Source organism: Anopheles gambiae, chromosome 3 (assembly GCF_943734735.2).
Source record: "Anopheles gambiae chromosome 3, idAnoGambNW_F1_1, whole genome shotgun sequence".
NCBI classification, from domain to species: domain Eukaryota; kingdom Metazoa; phylum Arthropoda; class Insecta; order Diptera; family Culicidae; genus Anopheles; species Anopheles gambiae.
The window spans coordinates 61,252,136-61,279,072 of record NC_064602.1 but is presented as its reverse complement, the minus strand read 5'-3'; the positions used below and the strand labels follow the sequence as shown (position 1 = coordinate 61,279,072).

The 26,937-nt window shown below is 42.8% G+C and overlaps 2 protein-coding genes and 1 pseudogene across 2 annotated transcripts in view; 1 reads left to right on the top strand and 2 right to left on the bottom strand.

Moving 5' to 3' along the window:
• Positions 1–26,937, bottom strand: part of LOC133392901 (uncharacterized) — a 590,816-nt gene that overhangs the window by 93,919 nt on the left and 469,960 nt on the right. The gene's annotated exons all lie outside the window — the stretch shown is intronic.
• LOC133393469 (uncharacterized) lies at positions 15,489–20,421 on the top strand. Its single transcript, XM_061658608.1, has 2 exons — positions 15,489–16,909; positions 16,984–20,421. The coding sequence occupies exons 1-2, from the start codon at positions 15,743–15,745 to the stop codon at positions 16,987–16,989; spliced, it is 1,173 nt and encodes a 390-aa protein (XP_061514592.1). The 5' UTR covers positions 15,489–15,742; the 3' UTR covers positions 16,990–20,421.
• Positions 21,805–26,107, bottom strand: LOC133393458 (uncharacterized; annotated as a pseudogene).

Here is a 26,937-nt window from a genome sequence, read left to right as displayed (position 1 = left end):
TTCCAACCAGGTACACATTCAGTTTCCTACTGTAGTGGCAAAAATCAGTCTACCACTAATGCATTGAATAACTTACTTACAAAATTTTCGCGTGCCTGTGATGAACGTGCAGGTAAAATTGAAGGAATACAAGCTACACTTACTGTTAGGAAAAATACAAAACCGGTATACATAAAAGCTAGGCCAGTGGCATTTGCATTGCGCAGCACGGTTGATAAGGAAATTGATCATTTCGTGAAAGAAGGCATATGGGAAAAAGTGGACCACTTAGAGTGGGCTACACCTGTTGTTGCTGTTAGGAAAGCTGAAAAGGCAAAGTGCGGTTGTGCGGCGATTACAAAATTACTCTTAACCCAAACTTACTGGTGGATGAACATCCTCTTCCGACGGTCGAAGAACTTTTTACTACTGTTGCGGGAGGGGAGACATTCTCAAAATTGGACCTTTCGCAAGCTTACTTTCAACTCGAAGTTCGACCCGAGGATAGAGACTTATTTACATTGAGCACTCATAGAGGGTTGTTTTGTCCCACTCGACTCATGTATGGAGTTGCTTACGCACCTGCAATGTTTCAACGTCTAATGGAGGAAGGGTCCCCATACGGGGTTGGGGCAGTTCTTAGTCATCAGTATCCTAACGGAACGGCGCATCTCAGACCCTTACTCGAACGCAACAAAAATATTCTCAGATCGATAAGGAAGCCTACTCGATCATTTTTGATGTTCGCAAGTTTCATCAATACCTTTACGGTCACAAATTTGTTCTGGTAACAGACAATAAACCTACCAGCCAGATCTTTTCGGAATCTAAAAGACTTCCTACTATGTCCGCATTGCGCATGCAGCATTACGCGGCATTCCTACAGGCATTCGATTATAAGATTCGACTTCGCCGTTCGTCGGAACATTTCAATACCAATGCTATGTCTCGCCTACCGGTTTCAACTACTGACCCTGAATCGGAAATTGAAGAACCGGAGGTAGTCGAGGTAAATGCAATACAAACACTCCCACTGACTGTAGATGAATTAAGTGCAGCTACGCTAGCGGATGTGAATGTTCGCGAATTGCTACGTGCTACGTGAGAACTGGAAACTCAGTTGAAGGGAAACATAGATTTGGTGTGAATCAGGAAGAATTCAACTTACATAAAGATTGCTTGATGCGTGGTAGCCGAGTATACATACCACCTGCATTGCGAAGAAAGGTGCTTGAAGGACTCCATTCAACACATTTCGGTATAACACGAATCAAATCACTTGCTCGGAGTTATTGTTGGTGGGAAGGCATAGACAGAGACATCGAAAACCTGGTCAACGATTGTGCTTCCTGTTAGTTTATTGTAGCTAAAAAATCAGTCGCTTGGTTTGGGGATCGGTGAAAGAATGGGTAAAGATCGTAACCTTTGCCACGTTCGGGAATTTTCGTGCTATCGGGCCTGCTCGGCCCGATCGTTATCAGCACGACTCCACTTTGATAGTGTCCTCTATCGGGATTGACGGAAAACACCACTGTACCATCGAATTGACCGTTAATATTTATTTTAATATTTAACAGTGGTAATCTGCCATGATGTTGATTTTCGCATCGATTGGTAGTCCTGCAGGTTGCATATCTGCAGGCGGATATTTGTTACAAATCCAAGCCCGATTCATACTTCACAAGGCCCGAATAGAAATGACAGTGCCCAAAGAAACTCTAAGCGATTACCTGATGCATTTGGAGAAGCTCGCCCAAACATGCAATTTTGGGGACTACATGGACAAGGCCCTCCGGAACCAGTTCGTTTTTGGCATCCAGAACCGTGTGATACAGTCTCGATTGCTGGAAGTGCGCGACTTAACCTTGACAAAAGCAAAGGAGATCGCATTCGGAATGGAAATGTCTCATCGTGGAACCGATGAAATGCACAACTCACGTCAAAAAAGTGAAGTTCAGTACATCGAGCATGGAGCAAACAAAACTAAAAAAAGTTTCCAGTCATCGAGCCAAGCCAGTTCCAGTCAAAGTTCCGGTCGCCTGTCGAACAAGCAGAATGGTGGAAATTAACGATGTCATCGTTGCGGGGATCCTGACCACTACGCAGACAAATGCAAACATAAAGCTACGATCTGCAAATACTGCAAAAAAGCGGGGCACCTTGAGAGGATGTTTCTCACCAAGACCAACGAGAAGGGGACGGATGACGCACATTACCTGGAGGAGCAGCCGTGTGTTATGAAGGATGTGTTACACCTGAACGCGATCCAAGGTATTGCTGGTAAGTTTTTGTTGAGTCTAAGGATAAATCAAAAACAGCTAACGTTTGAGGTCGACACTGGTTCACCCGTATCCTTAATCAACCTACAAGACAAACGAAAATACTTTAACAATTTTGACATTTCCCCTACTAACATTCGACTCGTGAGTTACTGCGATAATGACATTGGTGTGCTTGGGAAAATAACGGTAAAAGTAGTTGCAAATGGTGAGGAATTCACATTGCCTCTACATGTCGCAGAATCTAGTAGACATCCGTTGCTAGGGCGTGATTGGCTACTTGCTTTGAATTTAGATTTCAATCGTGTATTCCAACCAGGTACACATTCAGTTTCCTACTGTAGTGGCAAAAATCAGTCTACCACTAATGCATTGAATAACTTACTTACAAAATTTTCGCGTGCCTGTGATGAACGTGCAGGTAAAATTGAAGGAATACAAGCTACACTTACTGTTAGGAAAAATACAAAACCGGTATACATAAAAGCTAGGCCAGTGGCATTTGCATTGCGCAGCACGGTTGATAAGGAAATTGATCATTTCGTGAAAGAAGGCATATGGGAAAAAGTGGACCACTTAGAGTGGGCTACACCTGTTGTTGCTGTTAGGAAAGCTGAAAAGGCAAAGTGCGGTTGTGCGGCGATTACAAAATTACTCTTAACCCAAACTTACTGGTGGATGAACATCCTCTTCCGACGGTCGAAGAACTTTTTACTACTGTTGCGGGAGGGGAGACATTCTCAAAATTGGACCTTTCGCAAGCTTACTTTCAACTCGAAGTTCGACCCGAGGATAGAGACTTATTTACATTGAGCACTCATAGAGGGTTGTTTTGTCCCACTCGACTCATGTATGGAGTTGCTTACGCACCTGCAATGTTTCAACGTCTAATGGAGGAAATTTTGCAGGGTATACCTGGCGTTACTGTCTTCATAGATGACATTCGCGTTATTGGTCCTGATACAATAATGAATTTACTTAGACTTGAGGAAGTACTTAACAGATTAGATAAATATGGATTACGTGTCAATAGAGAAAAGTGTGACTTTTTCTCTGATCGAATTGAGTACTGCGGGTACATGGTGGACAAGCAAGGAACAACAAACACAAACTTCGCGAAAAGATTGACGCAATACAAAACATCCCTTTTCCTAAAAATAAGGATCAAGTACGGTCTTTCGTTGGACTCATTAACTACTATGGTAGATTTTTCCCTAACCTCAGTACTATTTTGTACCCACTGAATAACTTACTTAAAGATGACGTTCCATTTGTGTGGAGTGCTGATTGTGATAAATCGTTTACATTGGTAAAAAGGGAGATGCAATCCGATAGGTTTTTAGTACATTGTGACCTGTCACTTCCGGTAATTTTAGCTACTGACGCGTCCCCATACGGGGTTGGGGCAGTTCTTAGTCATCAGTATCCTAACGGAACGGCGCATCTCAGACCCTTACTCGAACGCAACAAAAATATTCTCAGATCGATAAGGAAGCCTACTCGATCATTTTTGATGTTCGCAAGTTTCATCAATACCTTTACGGTCACAAATTTGTTCTGGTAACAGACAATAAACCTACCAGCCAGATCTTTTCGGAATCTAAAAGACTTCCTACTATGTCCGCATTGCGCATGCAGCATTACGCGGCATTCCTACAGGCGTTCGATTATAAGATTCGACTTCGCCGTTCGTCGGAACATTTCAATACCAATGCTATGTCTCGCCTACCGGTTTCAACTACTGACCCTGAATCGGAAATTGAAGAACCGGAGGTAGTCGAGGTAAATGCAATACTAACACTCCCACTGACTGTAGATGAATTAAGTGCAGCTACGCTAGCGGATGTGAATGTTCGCGAATTGCTACGTGCTACGTGAGAACTGGAAACTCAGTTGAAGGGAAACATAGATTTGGTGTGAATCAGGAAGAATTCAACTTACATAAAGATTGCTTGATGCGTGGTAGCCGAGTATACATACCACCTGCATTGCGAAGAAAGGTGCTTGAAGAACTCCATTCAACACATTTCGGTATAACACGAATCAAATCACTTGCTCGGAGTTATTGTTGGTGGGAAGGCATAGACAGAGACATCGAAAACCTGGTCAACGATTGTGCTTCCTGTTAGTTTATTGTAGCTAAAAAATCAGTCGCTTGGTTTGGGGATCGGTGAAAGAATGGGTAAAGATCGTAACCTTTGCCACGTTCGGGAATTTTCGTGCTATCGGGCCTGCTCGGCCCGATCGTTATCAGCACGACTCCACTTTGATAGTGTCCTCTATCGGGATTGACGGAAAACACCACTGTACCATCGAATTGACCGTTAATATTTATTTTAATATTTAACAGTGGTAATCTGCCATGATGTTGATTTTCGCATCGATTGGTAGTCCTGCAGGTTGCATATCTGCAGGCGGATATTTGTTACAAATCCAAGCCCGATTCATACTTCACAAGGCCCGAATAGAAATGACAGTGCCCAAAGAAACTCTAAGCGATTACCTGATGCATTTGGAGAAGCTCGCCCAAACATGCAATTTTGGGGACTACATGGACAAGGCCCTCCGGAACCAGTTCGTTTTTGGCATCCAGAACCGTGTGATACAGTCTCGATTGCTGGAAGTGCGCGACTTAACCTTGACAAAAGCAAAGGAGATCGCATTCGGAATGGAAATGTCTCATCGTGGAACCGATGAAATGCACAACTCACGTCAAAAAAGTGAAGTTCAGTACATCGAGCATGGAGCAAACAAAACTAAAAAAAGTTTCCAGTCATCGAGCCAAGCCAGTTCCAGTCAAAGTTCCGGTCGCCTGTCGAACAAGCAGAATGGTGGAAATTAACGATGTCATCGTTGCGGGGATCCTGACCACTACGCAGACAAATGCAAACATAAAGCTACGATCTGCAAATACTGCAAAAAAGCGGGGCACCTTGAGAGGATGTTTCTCACCAAGACCAACGAGAAGGGGACGGATGACGCACATTACCTGGAGGAGCAGCCGTGTGTTATGAAGGATGTGTTACACCTGAACGCGATCCAAGGTATTGCTGGTAAGTTTTTGTTGAGTCTAAGGATAAATCAAAAACAGCTAACGTTTGAGGTCGACACTGGTTCACCCGTATCCTTAATCAACCTACAAGACAAACGAAAATACTTTAACAATTTTGACATTTCCCCTACTAACATTCGACTCGTGAGTTACTGCGATAATGACATTGGTGTGCTTGGGAAAATAACGGTAAAAGTAGTTGCAAATGGTGAGGAATTCACATTGCCTCTACATGTCGCAGAATCTAGTAGACATCCGTTGCTAGGGCGTGATTGGCTACTTGCTTTGAATTTAGATTTCAATCGTGTATTCCAACCAGGTACACATTCAGTTTCCTACAGTAGTGGCAAAAATCAGTCTACCACTAATGCATTGAATAACTTACTTACAAAATTTTCGCGTGCCTGTGATGAACGTGCAGGTAAAATTGAAGGAATACAAGCTACACTTACTGTTAGGAAAAATACAAAACCGGTATACATAAAAGCTAGGCCAGTGGCATTTGCATTGCGCAGCACGGTTGATAAGGAAATTGATCATTTCGTGAAAGAAGGCATATGGGAAAAAGTGGACCACTTAGAGTGGGCTACACCTGTTGTTGCTGTTAGGAAAGCTGAAAAGGCAAAGTGCGGTTGTGCGGCGATTACAAAATTACTCTTAACCCAAACTTACTGGTGGATGAACATCCTCTTCCGACGGTCGAAGAACTTTTTACTACTGTTGCGGGAGGGGAGACTTTCTCAAAATTGGACCTTTCGCAAGCTTACTTTCAACTCGAAGTTCGACCCGAGGATAGAGACTTATTTACATTGAGCACTCATAGAGGGTTGTTTTGTCCCACTCGACTCATGTATGGAGTTGCTTACGCACCTGCAATGTTTCAACGTCTAATGGAGGAAATTTTGCAGGGTATACCTGGCGTTACTGTCTTCATAGATGACATTCGCGTTATTGGTCCTGATACAATAATGAATTTACTTAGACTTGAGGAAGTACTTAACAGATTAGATAAATATGGATTACGTGTCAATAGAGAAAAGTGTGACTTTTTCTCTGATCGAATTGAGTACTGCGGGTACATGGTGGACAAGCAAGGAACAACAAACACAAACTTCGCGAAAAGATTGACGCAATACAAAACATCCCTTTTCCTAAAAATAAGGATCAAGTACGGTCTTTCGTTGGACTCATTAACTACTATGGTAGATTTTTCCCTAACCTCAGTACTATTTTGTACCCACTGAATAACTTACTTAAAGATGACGTTCCATTTGTGTGGAGTGCTGATTGTGATAAATCGTTTACATTGGTAAAAAGGGAGATGCAATCCGATAGGTTTTTAGTACATTGTGACCTGTCACTTCCGGTAATTTTAGCTACTGACGCGTCCCCATACGGGGTTGGGGCAGTTCTTAGTCATCAGTATCCTAACGGAACGGCGCATCTCAGACCCTTACTCGAACGCAACAAAAATATTCTCAGATCGATAAGGAAGCCTACTCGATCATTTTTGATGTTCGCAAGTTTCATCAATACCTTTACGGTCACAAATTTGTTCTGGTAACAGACAATAAACCTACCAGCCAGATCTTTTCGGAATCTAAAAGGCTTCCTACTATGTCCGCATTGCGCATGCAGCATTACGCGGCATTCCTACAGGCGTTCGATTATAAGATTCGACTTCGCCGTTCGTCGGAACATTTCAATACCAATGCTATGTCTCGCCTACCGGTTTCAACTACTGACCCTGAATCGGAAATTGAAGAACCGGAGGTAGTCGAGGTAAATGCAATACAAACACTCCCACTGACTGTAGATGAATTAAGTGCAGCTACGCTAGCGGATGTGAATGTTCGCGAATTGCTACGTGCTACGTGAGAACTGGAAACTCAGTTGAAGGGAAACATAGATTTGGTGTGAATCAGGAAGAATTCAACTTACATAAAGATTGCTTGATGCGTGGTAGCCGAGTATACATACCACCTGCATTGCGAAGAAAGGTGCTTGAAGAACTCCATTCAACACATTTCGGTATAACACGAATCAAATCACTTGCTCGGAGTTATTGTTGGTGGGAAGGCATAGACAGAGACATCGAAAACCTGGTCAACGATTGTGCTTCCTGTCAGGCTGCAAAGGCTAATCCTCCCAAAGTCACTTTTCATTGTTGGGAAACACCTACGGAACCGTTTCAGCGTGTTCATGCTGGCCCATTCATGGGACTTTACTACCTCATATTGATTGACGCATACTCGAAGTGGCCTATGGTCTACGTTGTGAAAAACATGACTACGGAAACGACAATTCGTTTGTGCCGGGAGTTTTTCAGTACTTATGGATTACCTTCTGTTTTTGTGAGTGACAACGGTCCTCAATTTACCTCTACTGAATTTTCAAGGTTTCTTAAACTAAACGGAATTACTCATAAACTTAGTGCTCCGTACCACCCAGCCACTAATGGACAGGCTGAAAGATTTATACAAACAATGAAATCTAAACTAAAGTCGCTACAATGTGATCGAGGGGAAGTTCACAGTGAAATTTGCAATATACTGCTCTCATACCGTAAAATGATTCACCCAGCCACCGGATTTTCACCTTCAAAATTAGTGTTCGGTCGTCAGATCCGTTCAAGGCTGGATCTCATGATACCATCAAACGATCCAAACTCAAATGAAGTTCAGTCTAAAATACATGCATTGACTACTGGATCAAAAGTTGCAGCTCGAGAATACGTTCACGGAAACAAGTGGGAGTTTGGGACAATTAAGAAACGTCTAAGTAAACTTCACTATTTAGTGAAACTTAATGACGGGCGGACCTGGAAAAGGCATATCGATCAAGTACGTAGTGTTGGTGCAGGGCTATCGGAATCTACTAAGGAAGACATTTCTTTGCACCGTGAAGAGATTGGTGGTGAAAATTTCTACGACAACACTATCGCAGTCACTCCAGACATTACTACAAATACATACAACTACAATATCACTTATACATCCACTGACATGTCCCTCCCTGATATCTCGACTACTCCTAATCCTGAAACGGGTATCCAACTACCGATTTCTAACGAAACAGCTGCAATTGATCAACAAACAGGGTCAGCGGACTTGCCGGTGGACCAAAGGTTGCGTCGTTCTCTGCGGACCATCAAGCCTCCGCAAAGGCTCAACCTGTAACAACGAATTCTATTTTGCGCGAAAGAGCTGTTATATCTGAGCTACACTTCTGGCAGCACTGAAGCTGTCATACGCTATTGGTATCTCAACAGTATGAACAACTATCTTCTAAACACACCGTGGTATGAATAGCTAGATTCTATATACACTGCGATCGCTTCCGCTACCGGACTACGACACTTCCCAAGTGACATTTGCTCGAAATTGTTTTCCCATATCTGCTCGATTAGTACTCGATACGCCTGAAATTGTGGATTTGTGTGTGATCAAGTGTGTTGAAAGCGCGAAGATTTGGTGTGATCGTAAATTAGACGTTCCTCTATCGATGGACGATGCCGTTGAGCTCATTTTTCATTCATGACTATGGTTTTTTGATGAAAAACAAAAGCTAATTTTATGTGACGTTATTCTATAAAAATGGGTATTGTTTAAGTATAAAATGGGTGCATGACCAACTATAACGATAGGAAACATCGTTTCCGAGCGAATTTAGAAGTAAGTAACGAAAAAGCCGCATCACATTTGATTTTAAAGGACTTTTTCTAAATTCCCTTAAACTGGTGCAATTTAAGGGAAGTTTAAGGCTCCAGTTTAAGGGAATTTGCTCGAATTCCCGATTATTCGTGCTATAAAATGTCAGTTGGGTTGAAGAAGAGAAGCCGAACTACAAGCACTACAGGACTACAAATATATTTAGATAGAGATAAAACAGTTCCGTTGTACAATTTACTTAATTACGGTTCCGCCCCATCTACAACACCCAGCACCAGTTTGGTTCATGGAATGCTCCGGTGATTTGGTATAAGTATCCCATCGATCGTTTATTGTCCATTACAACTGAAATTAAAAAAGTGTTTGTTTCAGCCGTATGTACCACCACACCACTGTTGTTGTCCCATGAAACCGCCGCCGGAAAAGTATAACACCAAGAACCATCACGAAAGGGATAATCCCTTTGGATTGCGTGGGAACACGTCGAACGTGGGACACAGTTCGATCCTCCGCCCGAAGTTGTCTCCTCTTTCAAACGTCGCTTCCATAATCGCAGCTACTCATGACGCGATTTCAAGCTTAGCCGTTGTATGACTTTATCGAGCGAGATTGCTATGCAGGGTTCAGAGTGGACACCTGACTCCGATGGTTCTTCAGCTTCAGGTTTCACGATCAGATTTTGCGTTTCAATAGCGATCCCAACGCCAATTGGAACATCTTTCAAACCATCAGGACGCAGCCAGAGTCGGTGATGAGCTTCGATAAACGTATCCTCCAAAGCAGTGTTCGTGTGCGTTATCGCGTTGTTGGTGTAAGTGAACGATTCAGATTTGTGTATGTTGTGTATTGTCGCGCTATAATGACGTTTCTCGGAGATTGTGTGTGTAGTTGTGATGTCATCGCTGTGCTTCCATTTTGCGTCATCATCGCGGTCGAGGTCAATACACGGTGGGATTGCGGGTTGCCCCAAGAAGTGTCTCCGGGCCTTGCATCATCATATCTCTCAACGAACTGCGAACTGTGCATATGCTCGTATTCCGGTTGATTAAAACTTGGTGCGCCCGAACGATCTGTTGCCCTGCACAGTTCTTCATCCTTTTGGAGCTCAAGCCTCTCACAATCGTTGAGATAACACCATTCACGCTCTAGTTCTTTGATTCGTTGTCGTCTTTTTTGTTGCATTTCGCGGATCTTGCGCTTTTTCTCAGCTTCTTGCAAACGCAGCGTTTCCGCTTGCGAAAATTGAAGCATAAATTCCCGATAGTAGCAATTTAGTATGTCTCGTTGCCAAAAGGTCTCACCTTCGTTGCCAGTAGTTACTATTGCAGCCCTGGATCTGTAGTTCGAATCAGTCGCGAAATGGTCCTGCACCTGCATTATTGGTGTTGCATCACGGCCTGTGATCCACCTGCTCGTGCCCGCCATAAGCGAAGATCCCTCTACAACTCCACGCGTTATAAACGAGCCGTAAACGAGCCGTAACTCCTGTTCAAATCCGTGGAAATGCTGCACCAAATTCATAATCTGCTTCACTACACAACCTCGTGATTCCTTTTCTTCTTAGCAACTTTCCTCTATTTAACACTATCGGTAGTTAATGATTCACGGTATATTTACGATTCGCGATTTTGTCGTGATTAGCGTCGATATGTTCAAACTAATTTTTTGGAATGTTAGAAACTGGCGCTCTAACCAAAAAATAAGAGAACAAACTGAATTTGTTAGGTAAGCACTGAGGATGCACCAAAAAATTAGTTTTTTTCTTTATTCTTTGTTATCTTTGCTCATGGGTGTTATTGCAATTACTCGTTTCCGCGGTTTTTCTGCCTTTTTAACTGCTTGCGCACACACAACCCGCTGCGCAAATTCGAGCAGTTTCCAGCGCAGGAAATGTACCAAATTCTGCGCTGGCCAGCGCAGATTTTGGCCCGTTCCCCGCGCTGCCCAACTGACATTTTATAGCACGAATAATCGGGAATTCGAGCAAATTCCCTTAAACTGGAGCCTTAAACTTCCCTTAAACTGCACCAGTTTAAGGGAATTTAGAAAAAGTCCTTTAAAATCAAATGTAATGCGGCTTTTTCGTTACTTTCTTCTAGATTCGCCCGGAAACGATGTTTGCTATCGTTATAGTTGGTCATGTAGCCATTTTATACTTAAATAATACCCATTTTTATAGAATAACGTCACATAAAATTAGCTTTTGTTTTTCAACAAAAAACCATAGTCATGAATGAAAAATGAGCTCGACGGCATCGTCCATCGATAGAGGAACGTGTAATTTACGATCACACCAAATCTTGGCGCTTTCAACACACTTGATCACACACAAATCCACAATTTCAGGCGTATCGAGTACTAATCGAGCAGATATGGGAAAACAATTTCGAGCAAATGTCACTTGGGTGGACTTCAGCGATTCCTGCGCTGGGTCGAGCAAGTTTAGCGCCATCTGTTGGCGAAATGGACGAACTATTTATGGCGGCGGAGCAAAAAAACGGTAAAAAATTTAAAAATACTGGTGCCCATTTTTTCGTCCGCTTCTTCTCCCTCCCTCACCCTGCCCTGCCTTACTTGCGCTTCTGCCCGTGCCTTCAGCCGCCAGCTGATTGGCTGTTGCGGTGTATGCGTTGATTCATATATGTGCATTGCGGTTGTGTATTGTTATTGGTGGGTGTTAGCATTTATTAATTTGTGTGTGACCTTGAGACGCTGTGGGAGAAGCTGGATTGGGATTCAAAGTGTTATCGGCGTTTTGATGGTTTATTTTATTTCGTGCCGCTGCTGATGAGACCATTCGATGCCCCTGCCAATCGAGGGTGAAGAAGCCTATTTAAAACAAGCGTAGGAGAACGTCTATTACTAACCTAATATTTTTTTGATTTGAACATGTTTGATGCTTCAACAACCTTGTAAGCATCATGTAGCACAATGTATAGTGGCTATAAAATTTTTTTTTTTAATGTGCCGAAATCTGTCTCGAATTTTCTGGTCTCGTCACACACACACACAGCGCGGGGTAAGTGGCCGTTCACTCTATCATGTCGCGATTCCCCACCCCGCCCGGCGCTAGGGATGAGGATGCTACAAGAAAGCTGAACCAACCGTTCTGCCGGAAAGGTAGCCGTAATCGATCATGCGTGGTGGGGGGGGGGGTGGTCTAGTGGGGGGGGGGGAGTGCGTGCTTGCGCGACTTCGGGGGTGCGTGCTTTTGCGACTTCGGGGCTCGCGAGCACGCTTTCGTGGGTGCGTGCTGGCGTGCTGGCGTGCGCGCTTTCATGCTCGCGCGCGCGTACGTGCGTGTGTGTGTGCGTGCGTGCGTGCTGGCGTGCGCGCGTTCATGCATGTGTGTGTGCGCACGCGCGCGCTTGTATCTGTGTGTGTGTGTGTGTGTGTGAGTTTGCGCGCGTGTTTGTATGTGTGCGTGCGTTTGGAAACCCCAAAACTATTTTATTCTGATGCGTACATTTTCATCCGCTGCGGCTACAAAGTCCATGCATTTTCGATCTCGCTACCTGACAGACAACACGACCATTGGCATTGGCATCTTTGCGATCGGCTCTGCTGCACATTTATTTCTAATTCAGCTAGCGGGCGCAAGTGGAAACAACATTTTGAAGTGAATCCATACAAAAGAGGATTCTGGATTTGTTTATTACGGTGCGCGTATGGTGCTGCACCAGTCCGTCCAGACTCAGGTGGCTTGTTGGTTTGGAGTAGTTATTATGGCGCCGATTGACCGGCAATGCCTTGGAGTGGATTCGGATCGGTAGGTTTATGTTGTGGTCGAGTACATTCCGTGCATTTGTCGCGCCACAGCGGTAGCCCAGCAGCAACAAAGTCTAGACAAACTCTTACCCGGGTGTGGACTGCTATGCTAAGTTCTTTGTATTCTTATTATTATTATTATTATTATTATTATTGGCGTAATAGCCAACGCGGTCATGCCGGCCTTTTCAGAACTTGAGTACCACGTAGCCGGATAGTCAATTCTTGCTACGGCGGAGATGTGCGGAATGATGGCGGTGTCGCGGACCCGCTCCTATCCAGCGTACAACTTGCATACTGCCACACTGTCTCCTGCTCGATGCATACGCCGTAGGCAGGGGGAAGGATGCACCTCCACAATAAAAAAAAACACCGTCATGAACCAGCGGCGGATCTAACGGTAGACGGACTAGGCGGTCGCCGAAGATCGTTAGTCTGTAGTATGCCGTATGTCTACAAGTGAACAGAGTTTTAGCGACAAGGGCCCCCGGAAAGATGGTCTTTAGGGCTCCGTGGCTGGAGAACCATTTGCCCTCCCCCCCCCCCCCCCCCCCCCCCTCTTATACCCCCAACAGAAGCTTAGGGTAACAAATTTATGCTTAATGCTTAACATGTTTAGTTCGATGGCAGGCCCCAGGGACTGCCAGTGAACTTTCCAGGATGCCGCTATCATAATCAGCTTGCGTTCTTGATGCCGGCGAAAAGAAAAGTTGATGAAAATCAGCGCCGGGATGAACGTGTTAGAGTGAATTAGGATTCTGCGCGTTGCACAGCAAACCCTCCAGCGTTAGCTAGCGATTCCTTAGTGATTTTTACATTGCAGCAATTGAATTCATTGCGATTTTTTGGTTTGATTTGTTAAAATGCAACTTCATCGCCGCAATGTTTGTTAACGGCAGTTTTACCCGGCGCTCTAGCACCAATCGAACACGACATCGAACATGAAAAATGTATGGGATTTGACATGTTTGTCTTGTTTGTTGGTTTGTGTCTGACAGTGCACCTCCATATGATTATATGGGTTTGTTCGTGTCGGATGTCGTGTTCGATTGCTGCTAGAGCGCCGCCTTAGGCGCCACAACAGCTCGCGAGCATTGACCACACGCGAGAAAGAGATGGCGCTATGGAGGGAAAAAGCACGGACGACGGCTGACAGCGATTGGCCGTCTGACCGTATTAATACACGATGCGCAATCTCAGATTGCGCATATATTCGTTTTATCAAAACATAAGTCATTTCGCGTAGCCAACCCTGAGCTATAAACGTCATTTCCATACATTTTCAGATTGCGCCAAGATTGCGCATAAATTTTCAAGATTATATGTCCGAGATATATAAATTTTTTTTGACAGATAAATATATCAAACCGACCCGTTTGACAGATAAATATATGCGCAATCTGAGATTGCGCATCGTCTATTGCTACGGTGACGCACCAACACATCCAAACCAAGGTGTCTTTATTAAGGAGGTGAATTGTTAGCGCGTTTTCCGGGCGCCATCATTGAGTATTGTTATGTCAAATCGCATACAATTTTCTATACCCCCCTACAGCCCTCCCCGATTTTAATACCGGAGCCCCCAGTATTGTTGTGTCAAGTCGTGAAATGTCAATTTGCTCTGAAGCACTTCACCTCCTATTATCCATACACCTTGATCCAACCCTTCGACCAAGGTGTGTTTATTAAGAAGGTGAATTATTAGCGCGTTTTCCGGGCGCCATCATTGAGTATTGTTATGTCAAATCGCATACAATTTTCTATACCCCCCTCCAGCCCTCCCCAATTTTAATACCGGAGCCCCCAGTATTGTTATGTCAAGTCGTGAAATGTCAATTTGCTCTGAAGCACTTCACCTCCTAATATCCATACACCTTGCTAGAGTCCATCACCTGATATTTATAAATCCACCTTGATGTTGAGTGCAACAAGATTAGACCGGTGCCTAAGGCGGCGCTCTGGGACCAATCGAACGAGACAAACAAACACGACTCTGTTCGATAGGTGCTCTGTCAGCTGTTCGATGTCTTATAGACCTGTCATGATGCACTGCAATACGCCTTTCTTTTCGTCTCGAAAATGAAGCATTTTCATAGTTTAAATGAATATTCACCTACAGGGGGAAGATTAAACTCATAATTTACTAGTTATTCACATCTATAATAACATAGAAATCATTCAAATTTAATGTTGAAAAATGTAAACAAACGTCCATGCCAAAACACATACAGTGCATACACATGGATTATGTACACACTGTCGTAATCGTCACACATTTTAATTATTTATTCGGCTTTTTTATTCAATTTCTTTTTTTTTTATTGTATCACGCTCAACCGATCTCTTTACGATCAACCACAAGACTGACCCGAGGCTCCTTTATTTCTCCCTGTCGCCTGACTTGTCTTCTCTCCCTGATCTCACGATCTGTCCCTCTCTCACACTCTCTCTCTCGATTCACTCTCGGAGTTCACTCTCTCTTGATCCCAGCTACCGCTAGCTACCGGTAGACGTCCGTCTCCTTTTCCGCGCGCCTTCTCCATCTCTATCTCTGCTTTCGTCCAATCTCTTCTCTCTCAACCTCATTTTTGCATGTTTGAATTTTTCGCTCTCTCTGATTTCACTAAACTTCTCTCTCTCTCTCTCTCTCACTCTTGATCCCTACACACACAATAGATTAATACGTTTCAATCCTTTTTATTTGATGTTATAATTGATTGAAAAGTTTAACAATGTAGAAATTAGAAATTCGAATTTGTATATACCTCACACATACACCTTGACATCCTTACACATACACCTTTTCTATATGTACATCTTGTTTGTGCGATCACACCTAGGTTTAAGTATCTCAGGCAATACTGTCAAATAGAGATGTCATTCGTGATTGAGCGCTAAAACAGAAAACACGCAATTCTTCAGCCTTCAGTTAATTCTTCCGAAATTAAGAAAGATTACAATTCAGAAGTGGGATACACCGTTTGTGCCGAAAAATGCTTACAAAAGAGGAACTTCTTTGTGCTTTGGAAGTTGCTAACATCGAAGTGCCTCCGAAAGCAACTTTACCACAACTACGCATGTTGTACGAGCAAAGTGTACCGAAAAACAAAATGGAGGAACAATCAACCCAGAATTTCATTCCTCAAAGAGTGTGTGCAGATGAAGACGAAGTGACGAACAATGGAAACCACGTTGCAGCAGCCGCCATCTTGATGAAAGACAAAGCTGCTCCGACATCTTCGACGCAAGGTGCTTCATTCGACGCAACTTCTCATCAATTGGAATTAATGGCGCTACGAGCAAAAATTATGGAAATGGAACAGCGGCAGACGTTTACGGATGGTCGATTGGTTCATCCCGAGGAGTTGAAACATTTGATACCGGAATTTTCTGACGGCCTCGGTATCAATAAGTGGATCAATACGATTCGCTACAATAGCGAATTATATGGATGGCAGGATCGCACGATGCTTTTATATGCAGGCAGTCGGTTGACTGGAGCAGCAAGCGAATGGTACAATGGCTTCCGTAACACTTTGAAGACATTCGACGAATTCGCTGACACAATTAAAAAGGCTTTTCCTGATCGCTGTAACGAAGCCGTTATTCATAGCCAATTAGCATCGGTCTACAAGAAAATTTCTGAGTCGTACACAAGCTATGTATACCGAGTAAATGCGCTGGGAATGTCAGGCCACGTGAGTGAGGAGGCTATCATAACTTATGTCATCAGAGGACTTTCTCGTGACCCTCTCTATGATAGCCTTGTGACCAAGGATTACCGCGATATTTACGACCTGATTGACAACATTAAGCGATATGAATCCCATCTTCTGTTGCGCAAAAACCCAGAACGCCGCAGCCCATCTCACATCAACACCATTTCCCCGAGACCGATTCCACCAAGACAAACGACGACAGAACCTCTTCGATGTTATAACTGCTCGAATCATGGACATCATTCATCGCAATGCACACAACCTCGCCGAGCTCCGGGTTCCTGTTTCCGATGTGGTAGCACATCACATGTCATTCGCAACTGTCCTGTCCCAGATAGACGTCAACTAACGGTTGCTGCGGTACAGGGCAACGACAATGAAACAGCGCATCTAGATTCTGGGGAAAATGGAAACTTCGTTCAACTTGAGGCCTATCAGGAGGTAAGTGTAGCTTTTAAGAGAAACAATGTTTGGAGCCCAGGGTTAATTATAACATCTCTTTTTGATTCCGGTAGCTCTAAAAGCTTCATAAATGAAGCCATTGTTCCGGTTACAAAACTAAGCGCTCCCCAACCAAGTGGATTTCGAGGAATAGGAAATGTGAATTTACAAACTCTTGGAACAGTACAGCTAAAACTTAGTTTTCGTAATCAAACATTCATTCACAATTTCTATATTTTACCAAAAAGCTACATGTCCCTATCCATGATAGTAGGGAGAGATTTGTTATCAGAATTTAACATCACACTCGCTCAATTCCGTAAACATTACAGCAAACTTATGCTGATGAATTTAAATAAAGATAAAATTCTGAACTTAAAAAAACCGGGTTTTTACCATAAGCTCCAAACGTTGGGTCTTTTACGTAGTTCGATCCAGGCTCCCTTACCAGAGGTATGCAAAGATTCGAAATTGTCCGATCCCAATATTTCTTCAAAATTCATTTCGATATCAGACAAATCTGAACATAAACAACAATATGACACAACTTTTTCTGAAATGTGTTCTATAAATATTAGCGATGAGGCTAGCACTATAAATGTTGGAGAACATCTTTCTAAAGAACAAGGCATTGCTTTAAGATCAATAGTGTCCAATAATTACATTAATTTTCCGGATAAACATATAATACCATCTGCTCATAAAATGCGAATTAGCTTAACTCATGATACTCCTATTTTCACAAAGCCTAGACGACTTTCTTTCGATGAAAGGAATAAAGTAAAAGTCATTGTGAAGGATTTATTAGAGAAAAATATAATAAGACCCAGTAACTCTCCTTATGCTTCCGCACTGGTACTCGTTAGGAAGAAAAATGGCGAAATTCGTAAGTGTGTCGACTACCGACCTCTTAATAAAGTAACAATCCGCGACAACTACCCGCTTCCACTCATAGAGACGTGCCTAGAACACTTGGGCAATAAAAAATTCTTTACGTTACTAGACCTAAAGAGTGGTTTTCATCAAGTGGCAATGGACGAGGATTCAATTAAATTCACAGCGTTTGTTACTCCAGACGGCCAGTACGAGTACACGCGTATGCCCTTCGGATTAAAAAACGCGCCAGCTGAATTTCAGCGTTTCATTAATACAATTTTGCGGAAATTCATCGAGAATGAAAAGCTGGTTGTATACATTGACGACATTCTCATAGCTTCTCAAGACTTTAAAGAACATCTTGAAATAGTTAGTGAAGTTTTGCATACTCTACGAAATAATGGGTTGGAGCTACGGCTTGATAAATGTAAGTTTGCTTACGATGAATTGGATTACTTAGGATACAAGGCCAATCATTCAGGTATATGTCCTAGCGATAATCATGTAAAAATTATCAAAAACTATCCTGTTCCTCAGAACACAAAACAGGTACAACAATGTTTAGGTCTTTTTTCGTTTTTCCGGAGGTTTGTTCCACATTTCTCTAGTATTGCAAAACCACTTACTAATCTTTTGAAAAACAATGTTCCATTTATTTTTGATGATGAGTGTAAAAAAGCATTTGAAACACTCCGAGATAAATTGATAGTAGCTCCGGTGCTTGCCATATACGACCCTAAACGCGAAACTGAACTTCACTGTGACGCAAGTTCGATAGCTTTTGGTTCTGTGCTTTTGCAAAAACAGGATGATGGTAGATATCACCCTATTTCGTATTTTTCCAAAACCACTTCGGCTGATGAAGCTAAATTGCACAGCTACGAGCTTGAAACATTGGCCGTTATATATGCGCTCAAACGTTTCAATACCTATGTACACGGCATTCCAATAAAGATAGTGACTGATTGTAATTCTCTGGTAGAAACGCTTAAAAATAGAAATTCGTCCGCAAAGATAGCACGTTGGTCACTGTTCCTGGAGAATTATAATTACATTATTCAACATCGCCCTGGACTAGCAATGAGTCATGTAGACGCATTAAGCCGACTGGAACATTTGGCTGCCTTCGATGATGTTGATATTGACTTCCAAATACGTGTAGCTCAGGCTAGGGATCCGCTTATCCAAACTCTGAAAAAAGAGTTAGAGACGACGGATGTCGAAGGTTACCAATTACAAGACGGTATTGTATTCAAACGATCACCTTCTAATAGGCTAAAATTATACGTGCCAACAGAAATGGTTAATAATCTGATACGATCAATACACGAACAAATAGGTCATTTGGGAGCCGAAAAATGTTGCAACCAAATAGATCAGAATTATTGGTTTCCTAACAGAAAAACACGGATAATAAACTTTATAAATAACTGCTTGAAGTGCATTATTCACTCTGCTCCATCTAGAGTAAATAATCGGAACCTTCATAGCATCCAAAAAGAACCTTACCCATTTGATACCTTGCACATTGACCATTTTGGACCGCTACCTACATCATCTTTAAAGAAAAAATACTTATTGGTAGTAATAGACGCATTTACGAAATTCGTTAAATTGTATCCAACAACTTCCACTAGTACAAAAGAGGTGTGCAATGCTCTAAAACAATATTTCTCTTACTACAGTCGACCTAAAAGAATAATTAGCGATCGAGGTACATGCTTTACTTCAGCCGCATTTTCCAATTTCCTTTCTTCTCGCGGAATTAGCCATGTGTTGAATGCCACAGGATCACCACAAGCTAATGGTCAAGTGGAAAGGGTCAATCGCATTATTCGTCCCATATTGAGCAAATTATCAAATCAGACCGACCATGTAGATTGGGTGACCCATTTGCTATCTACAGAATACGCTCTTAATAATACCATTCATTCGTCCACTCGTTTTTCCCCTTCTATGCTATTGTTTGGTGTTAACCAACGAGGCCCTTCAGTAGATATATTGACCGAATATTTAGAAGACAAAAACAAAGCATTTTCAGATTTAGAAACTATACGTGCAGAAGCATCATTCAATATTTTAAAATCACAACAAAATAATGAGAAACAACATGCTAAACACCATCGCCCTGCTCCCGTATTCAATGAAGGAGAGTTTGTTGTAATTAAAAATGTAGATAACACACCAAATTCAAACAAAAAACTCATTGCCAGATATAAAGGTCCATACGTTATCCACAAACGTTTACCTAATGACAGATATGTTATACGTGATATCGATGGAATACAAATGACGCAAATACCATATGATGGAGTGTTGGAGTCGGACAAGTTGAGAAGATGGATAGTGCCTCTGGGGGGAGCTTGATCGGAATATGTTCATAAAGCTACACTTAAGATTAAGGGTAGGGCTATACATATGCAGGAAAAATTGAGGTCAATTTCTCGTCAGGATGGCCGAGCTGTAGAAATTAGAAATTCGAATTTGTATATACCTCACACATACACCTTGACATCCTTACACATACACCTTTTCTATATGTACATCTTGTTTGTGCGATCACACCTAGGTTTAAGTATCTCAGGCAATACTGTCAAATAGAGATGTCATTCGTGATTGAGCGCTAAAACAGAAAACACGCAATTCTTCAGCCTTCAGTTAATTCTTCCGAAATTAAGAAAGATTACAACAATAATTATTGATAGCTATTTTAAATATTTTGCACGCAATTTTAAGAAGAAAAAGAGACAAACTACGTAAACAAACTTAAAAATGTCCCGAATTGAATTCTATCTACTGTAGCTGTGAAGCGTTTGACAGCCAAGGTACTCACAGCACAGGTGGGTATCGAACATCACAGACAGAATCAACTGACATGTTCGACTCGACGTTTGTCTTGTTTGTTTGTTTGTGTCTGACAGTGCACCTCCATATGATTATATGGGTTTGTTCGTGTCGGATGTCGTGTTCGATTGCTGCTAGAGCGCCGCCTAAGGCAGCGGTCTAATCTTGTTGCGCGCAACATTGTTGCTCGGCAACATATCGCTGAGGTGGTCTATGAATGTTGCTGGCAACATTTCGCTTTGACATTGTTTAGCGTAAAAAAATTGCCAATCAACAGCTCAGAGTTTATTTTTTATCATTCACTTTGCAATCTTTCTTAATTTCGGAAGAATTAACTGAAGGCTGAAGAATTGCGTGTTTTCTGTTTTAGCGCTCAATCACGAATGACATCTCTATTTGACAGTATTGCCTGAGATACTTAAACCTAGGTGTGATCGCACAAACAAGATGTACATATAGAAAAGGTGTATGTGTAAGGATGTCAAGGTGTATGTGTGAGGTATATACAAATTCGAATTTCTAATTTCTACAACTTATTGAATGAAGTGTTGAAAAAACAAAATATACACCTAAAAATGTATTATAAATGCTTAAAATCCAAATTTAGCGGATGTCAACAAAACGCACACTGCTGTTGTGTCATTTCATACACCCGATTACCAGGGCCAAGGTAAATAGAAAATGTTGCCATACAAAAATCAAATTGGTTTGATTTTGGCCGGCAACAAAGTTGCGCTAGCTGTCAAAATCCATACATTTTGCCAGCAACAATGTTGCGCGCAACAACCCAAGCGAAATTTTTCGGGGATAATGAACATAAACTCATGCCATCTCTTTCTATTCATCAGCTCTACTCTCTCACACGCATCGATGAACTTTTACACATCTCTTTGTTCATTGTGCTATATTTGAAGGGTTTAAAACTAATAGATAACGATTCATGTTCATGAACTAGTAGTGGTCAAATGGTAATGGTGTAATGTTTGCACCATGGTCGACATGAGTTCAATTCCATTTTTATTGTTTTCATCGATGATTTAAAGTTTTGATTTCTTTTTAAAACATGCAGCTCCAGTAACTTCAGACCCCTTTACTCATTGTTAGAAATGTATAGGGTTATGTGTGTCAACTACTATCTACTTCGGATGTACGGAATGATTTCTACTCACGTCTGGTTCGCTTAGCGGTCAAAATGAAAGAGAGCGTTTATATTTTATTTCCGATGCACGGTAGTGCAGTTATCCGGTTCGGTACGATTACCGAATTAAGCCGATTGCTTGCATGCGGTGTAACGCAAGTGTGGTGTAACGCAGGTGTGGTGTATTAGCGCAACTATAGTGTGGTGCAGCTTGCGTGCGAGGTACGCCACATCACTTCCCCCTTTATTTAAAATTTATCTGGAAGATAAATTTTCCTACCATATCTCGTCTGATGGACGGCAGTTCGAGTCGCAAGTGGGTCGGTCGTTTTGGCGAGCAGATTGTTTTCCTCATCAACGGGGGTGGTGCTTTGGATCGGAGACTCATCATTCATCATGAATGCGGCCTTCAAACGATCGATGGAAATTTCACTTTTCCTGCCTCTGATATCTAAAACGAAAGATTTCTTGTTACGTTTTAATATTTCAAATGGACCATCATAAGGAGGGGTTAAAGCGGGTTTCACGGCGTCGATGCGGACAAAAACATGGGAACAGGAATTTAGTTGTTTTTGTACATATACTTTTTCTTTCGTGTTGTGGTTCGATGTGGGGGACGGCTTCAACGATGACATTATATTTTTTAGATTTGCTATGTAGTCAGGCGTGATGTTAGGTGAATTCGATGGTTCGTCAAAAAATTCACCAGGTAATCGAAGTGTTGTACCTTAGATTAGTTCTGCACTAGTTGCACCGATGTCTTCTTTTATGGTGGAGCGCATACCAAGCAACACTATTGGGAGTGCTTCCGTCCAACGAGCGTTTTTGTGGCAAAGGATAGCGGTTTTTAGCTGTCGATGCATCCTTTCGATCTGGCCGTTTGATTGGGGGTGGTAAGGTGTTGTTCGAAGGTGGTCGATTCCGAGTGTTGCGGACAATGAACGAAACATTTCCGATTCAAACTGCCTTCCGAGATCGGTGGTTATTTTAGAGGGAACACCATATCTCGAAATCCATCCTGTAATAAAGGAACGTGCAACAGTTTCGGCGGTGATGTTGGGGATCGGTATTACTTCAGGCCATCGCGTAAATTTGTCGATCATCGTCAAGCAGTACGCGTTTCCTTCTGATGGTGGTAGTGGTCCGATTAAATCTATGTGTACGTGTGTGAAGCGTGCGTTCGGTGTGGCTATAGCGGCTGTAGGTGTCTTGTTATGCCGTATTATTTTGTTTTTTTGGCACTCGATACACGTCTCTACGAACGCTTTGCATTCCTTTCTAACTGATGGCCATACAAAGCGTTGCGATACCAGGTGTGTTGTTCCTCTAATACCAGGATGCGATAAGCTGTGCAGTTTGGAGATGATCAGTTTTCTGTGCGCTTTAGAAACGAAAGGTCGGATGTATCGAGTGGAAATATCGCAGAAAATAGATTTGGTAGAGTTCGGTATAGCCAGTGATTTTAATATCAGTGATGATGTTTTCGGTGGGTTGTTTAAAAAATGCTGTAGTTCGCTATCGGTTTGTTGTGCATCTGCTAATTGGTTATAATCGATGAGCGTGTTTATGCTATCTATACGACTTAACATATCTGCTACTAGGTTGTGTTTGCCGGCCACGTGTCGTATATCGGTGGTGTACTCGCTGATGAAAAGCAGCCTTCTTTGTTGCGTGGGATTGGCTCTTTCGAGTTTTTGATCAAATGCAGTGGTTAACGGTTTGTGATCCGTGTACACGATAAATTCACGTGCTTCCAAAAGGTCTTTAAAATGCTTTATCGATTCGTATATAGCATAAAGTTCGCGATCATAAGTGCTGGCCTTCTTAAGTGCAGATGACAATTTCTTAGAAAAGAAAGCGAGAGGTTCGATACCCTTGTCAGTCAACTGATTTAATGCAGCTCCTATAGCATGACTTGAAGCGTCAACATCTAAGGCGAGCTTTGCATTTGGTGAAGGGTGAGCTAATAAAGCTGCGTTTGCCAGATCGTGTTTGCATTGTTCAAATGCTTGCGTGCTGTTTTCATCCCAGGTAAGTATAGTGGAGTCATTTTTTATGTTGCCATTCATCATACCGTGCAAAATTTGTTGGCGCTCTGCTGCATGCGGTATAAAACGCCGGTAAAAATTAATCGTGCCAAGGAAGCGTTTCATTTGTCTGGCTATGGTTGGTTTTGGAAAGTCAAAAATAGCTTGAACCTTGCTGGGTTTTGGTTTAATACCATCTGCGGTTACAAGATGACCGAGAAATTCTACTTTTGTTTGCGCGATTTGACTCTTTGTTGGATTAATTGTTAGTCCGTTCTGCCTCAAACGTTCGAACAATATGCGCAAATGTTGGTGGTGTTGTTCTTCGTTCTGGGAGGCGACGCATAAATCGTCAACATACGGAAAAACAAAATCTAAATCGCCAAGGATGGAATGCAAGTGCCGTTGTATCGTTTGTCCTGCGTTTCGAAGGCCAAATGTCATGAAATTAAATTCGAATAACCCGAATGGTGTTGAAATTGCTGTTTTGGGTATGTCTTCAGGAGCCACAGGTATTTGATGATATGCACGTTGCAAGTCGATGCATGAAAATATTTTTTTATTATATAAAATATTTGAAAAATCTTGAATGTGGGGGACGGGATACCGGTCAGGAACGGTAATAGCATTCAAGCTCCTATAATCCCCACAGGGTCGCCATTTTCCATCTGGTTTCTTTACGAGGTGTAAAGGGCTTGCCCAACAGCTTTTCGATGGTTTACAAATGCCGTTTTTTATGAGAAAGTCAAATTCAGCTTTTGCTTCACGTAACCTTTCTGGGTCCAAACGGCGTGGACGGCAAAAGACGGGTGGACCGGTGGTAATGATTTGATGTGTTACGTTTGTATTGACTGCTTTGCGTGTGTTATCGAGTATCGTGATATCTTTGTATTCGTTTAAGAGATGTGAGAAGCTATCGTTTGAACTACATGCGAATACTTGTGCTGGTAGTGTATTAGTGATGTGTGTTTTGTTTTTAATTAGCTTGTTGCGTTTGATATCTACGAGTAGATCGAAGTGTTTTAAAAAATCAGCTCCGATAATATGCGAATCTACATCAGCTATTGTAAATGGCCATGTGAATGATTGGTTAAGACCGATGTCTAGGGTTAGGTTTTTTGTGCCGTACGTACCGATTGAGCTGCCGTTTGCAGCGAAGAGTTTTCTGGCTGGCATCGGGTTCATTCTGTCCTTGGCGGATGGTGGTATGACGGAAATCTCGGCGCCGGTGTCGATCAGGAATCTGTTGTTGGTTCTGCTGTCGTTCACATAGATGCGCTCGATTACTTCGGCCTTACCGGGGTTCAGCTTGATGCTGGTGCTGGTGGTATTTAGCGTGGGGCTTGCTTGTAGTGGTAAGCTGTTGCTGCTGCGCTGCTGCGATGAGGATGCGTTGTAGCTGGTGCTCACGGTCTCGGCTGGGTTGATGAGAGTGTCTCGGTCAGGATAAGTGTGAGAGTGTAGAGAGAAACGCACTACTTTTTTCGGGAGTAAACTGGCAGATGCTCGTCGAAAAAAATACACTTAGTGTTTGTATCGTTAGAGTGCTCCTTCTCACACTTCTCTGCCTTGTTTCCATGGCGATAGTGGAACCAACAGATCCAGCGGCGCGGTGCGCGTGATGGTGTGCGTGATCGCATGGCGCTAGAAGTTCGTTGCCCCCATGGCTGGCTAGACGGATGACGCTGTCTGGATCGAGAATTTCTGTGTGTGTTGCTATCTGCATACGAATATCGATCAGCTGTTAGGACTTCATCTAGGCGGCGAGAGAGTGCATCGATGCGGGCTTCTAAACTGCAGGCTGCGGCAGGAGTATCGATCTCATTCACGGTGCAAATGGCATTGCTAGGCGCTTCGAGGATTTTATCCGCTACGCTGGCTTGATCATCAAGTGATGCGGATGGCATTGCAGCAATAATGGAGCGAACTGTGGTTGGCAAGGCGCGTAACCAAATGTTAGATAGGATGCTATCGGAACATCCTTCTCCTCCCATTCTGCGCATCTCGGAAAGCAGCATACTCGGTTTCCGGTCGCCTAGCGAAACGCCCGAGAGTAAGCTTGTAAGCCTTTGGTTTTCCGACGGCAGAAAAAAATCGATGACCGATTTTTTTATGGTAGAGTATCTATCAGCCAAGGTCGACTTGTTGCATTTTGCAATGGCGGCGTGAAAGAACTTTGCGCGGGTACCGAGTGCAACGATCACTGCGTTAAACTTGTGCTTATCGGAAGCAACGTTGTTAACATAAAATGCCGCTTCTAAGCAAACGAACCATGTTTCCACATCTTCGGAGTCGAATTCGGGAAAGCGTATTTTGGCGTATGAGCTCGCGATCTCTGCCTCTTCTAGTTTCGGCTGTCGGATAATAGGCGCTGGCTGTAGCGGTGCAGGCGAATGCTGGGCTGCCATCGCTGGCGCAACCATCACCGGTGCTGGTGCGGGGTCGGTCATTGTCCTTACACTCGCGATTCTTATATAGCGAAACACTGAACTTGTTAACGCGACGCGCGGAATATTTTCGATCCGTATAAAATCGATGGCACTTCGCGGAAGTAGAGTACGCGGTCGAACACTCGCGGCGATAAATTACACGATTGTAATTTTTGCGATCAAAACTAAACTTTTTCGGTTTTCGCGTTCGGGGTCACCAGTTATAGGGTTATGTGTGTCAACTACTATCTACTTCGGATGTACGGAATGATTTCTACTCACGTCTGGTTCGCTTAGCGGTCAAAATGAAAGAGAGCGTTTATATTTTATTTCCGATGCACGGTAGTGCAGTTATCCGGTTCGGTACGATTACCGAATTAAGCCGATTGCTTGCATGCGGTGTAACGCAAGTGTGGTGTAACGCAGGTGTGGTGTATTAGCGCAACTATAGTGTGGTGCAGCTTGCGTGCGAGGTACGCCACAAATGCGTGTTTAATGGTCAATCTATTATTTTTATTGTTTTATTTATTTCTTTTAATTCATTTAGTATCAGTACCCCTTCATACAACAAAACAAGCAAATAGCACGATCATGAAGAATAATATGGTGGCGCAACTGGCAAAGTGATTCGAAGTAGAATTAGCGATGTTGTTGGTAACATCAAGGATGAAGCATGAGCATGAATTGGAATATGGGGGAAGGGAATGAATCCGA